General features: G+C 71.2%; 1 protein-coding gene across 1 annotated transcript in view; it reads right to left on the bottom strand.

Annotated features, from left to right (window-relative positions):
• NEUROG2 (neurogenin 2) overlaps positions 1-988 on the bottom strand; it is a 4224-nt gene extending 3236 nt beyond the window's left edge. The window contains exons 1-2 of the mRNA XM_015411877.1: positions 845-988; positions 249-775 (exon numbers count right to left, since the gene is read on the bottom strand). Of these exons, the coding sequence (XP_015267363.1) occupies positions 249-775; positions 845-988 (671 nt within the window). The remainder of the gene's footprint in view (positions 1-248; positions 776-844) is intronic.
• Positions 989-1203: the final 215 nt, after the last annotated feature.

Below are 1203 nucleotides of genomic sequence, written 5' to 3'. Positions count from 1 at the left end.
GGGGGGGTGTCCTGCACGCTTAGTGGACTGATGCGTGGACATGTTCCGGTGATGCTTTTTCCCACAGCATGGAGCTCAATAACCAGCACCTGGTCAATAACAGCCCAATGAGCCCAGTGTATGAAGGGAGCGGGGCTTGGACGTCTTGGAGTTGCCATACGTCGGAAGGGAGCTGGTGTCGCATAACACGCAGGGGGGGGGGCGCAGAGCCTTTTATTTCTCCAGGTTGTTGGCAACCCATCTCCGACAGGTCTTCTGAGGCGGAGCTGGCGTCGGGGCTGGCGGGCGACAAGGTGCGGCTGCCGTAGGAGGCCGAGGGGGCCGGGCTGGTGGTGCAGCTCCAGGAGGCCGAGGAGGCGGAGGAGGGCGCGGGGGACGGGCTGCCGTCGGCGCCGGCCAGGAGGGCCTCGGAGAAGAGGCCGCTGGCGCCGCCGTGGTCGGCCAGGCGGAGGGTCTCGCTGAGCGCCCAGATGTAGTTGTGGGCGAAGCGGAGCGTCTCGATCTTGGTCAGCTTGGCGTCCTCGGGGAAGGTGGGCAGGACCTCGCGCAGGGCGTCCAGCGCCGCGTTCAGGTTGTGCATGCGGTTGCGCTCGCGGTTGTTGGCCTTCAGGCGCCGGCTCTTCTTCAGCCGCTGCACCGTCTCCGCCGTCTTGGTGGTGGCCCGAGAGCCCCCGCTCCGCGCCCGCCCGGCCCGCCGATGGCAGCCGTGCCGGCCCAGGCCCAGGCCCAGGGGGCGGGGCGGCAGGTGGAGGTGCTGCTCCTGCTGCGCCTGCTGCTCGCCGCCGCCGCCTCCCGGCCCGCCGCCCGCCCCCGGGGAGAGGGTCCGGGGGGACGCCGACGCCACCTCCTCCTCCTCCTCCTCGTCGTCCTCCCCTTCGGAGCCGGAGGAGAAGGGCGGGAGGGAGGCGGAGGAGGCGGGCGACGGGCGGGCCGCCAGCAGCAGCGCTTCCTCCTCCTGCAGCTCCAGGCTCTCCGGCTTCACGAACATCCTGCAAGGAGAAGGAGGAGGGAGGGGGACAGCAGACGCGCCGTCAGCGCCGGCAAAGCCACCCGAGTTCCCGCGCCAGAGGCCGCGGCAGCGCTGCCCCCCCCCCTCCCAAACGCGCCTGCTCCCGCTGACCCTGCTCGGAGGACTCCACGTGCTGGAGGAAGCCGGACACCCAGAGCCGCTAACCCTCGACGGCCACCCGCGCCCCTTCCCAG

Source organism: Gekko japonicus, unplaced genomic scaffold (genome assembly GCF_001447785.1).
Source record: "Gekko japonicus isolate JY-2015 unplaced genomic scaffold, Gekko_japonicus_V1.1 scaffold402, whole genome shotgun sequence".
Classification (NCBI taxonomy): Eukaryota; Metazoa; Chordata; class Lepidosauria; order Squamata; family Gekkonidae; genus Gekko; species Gekko japonicus.
This window is presented reverse-complemented; position numbering and strand designations above follow the sequence as displayed.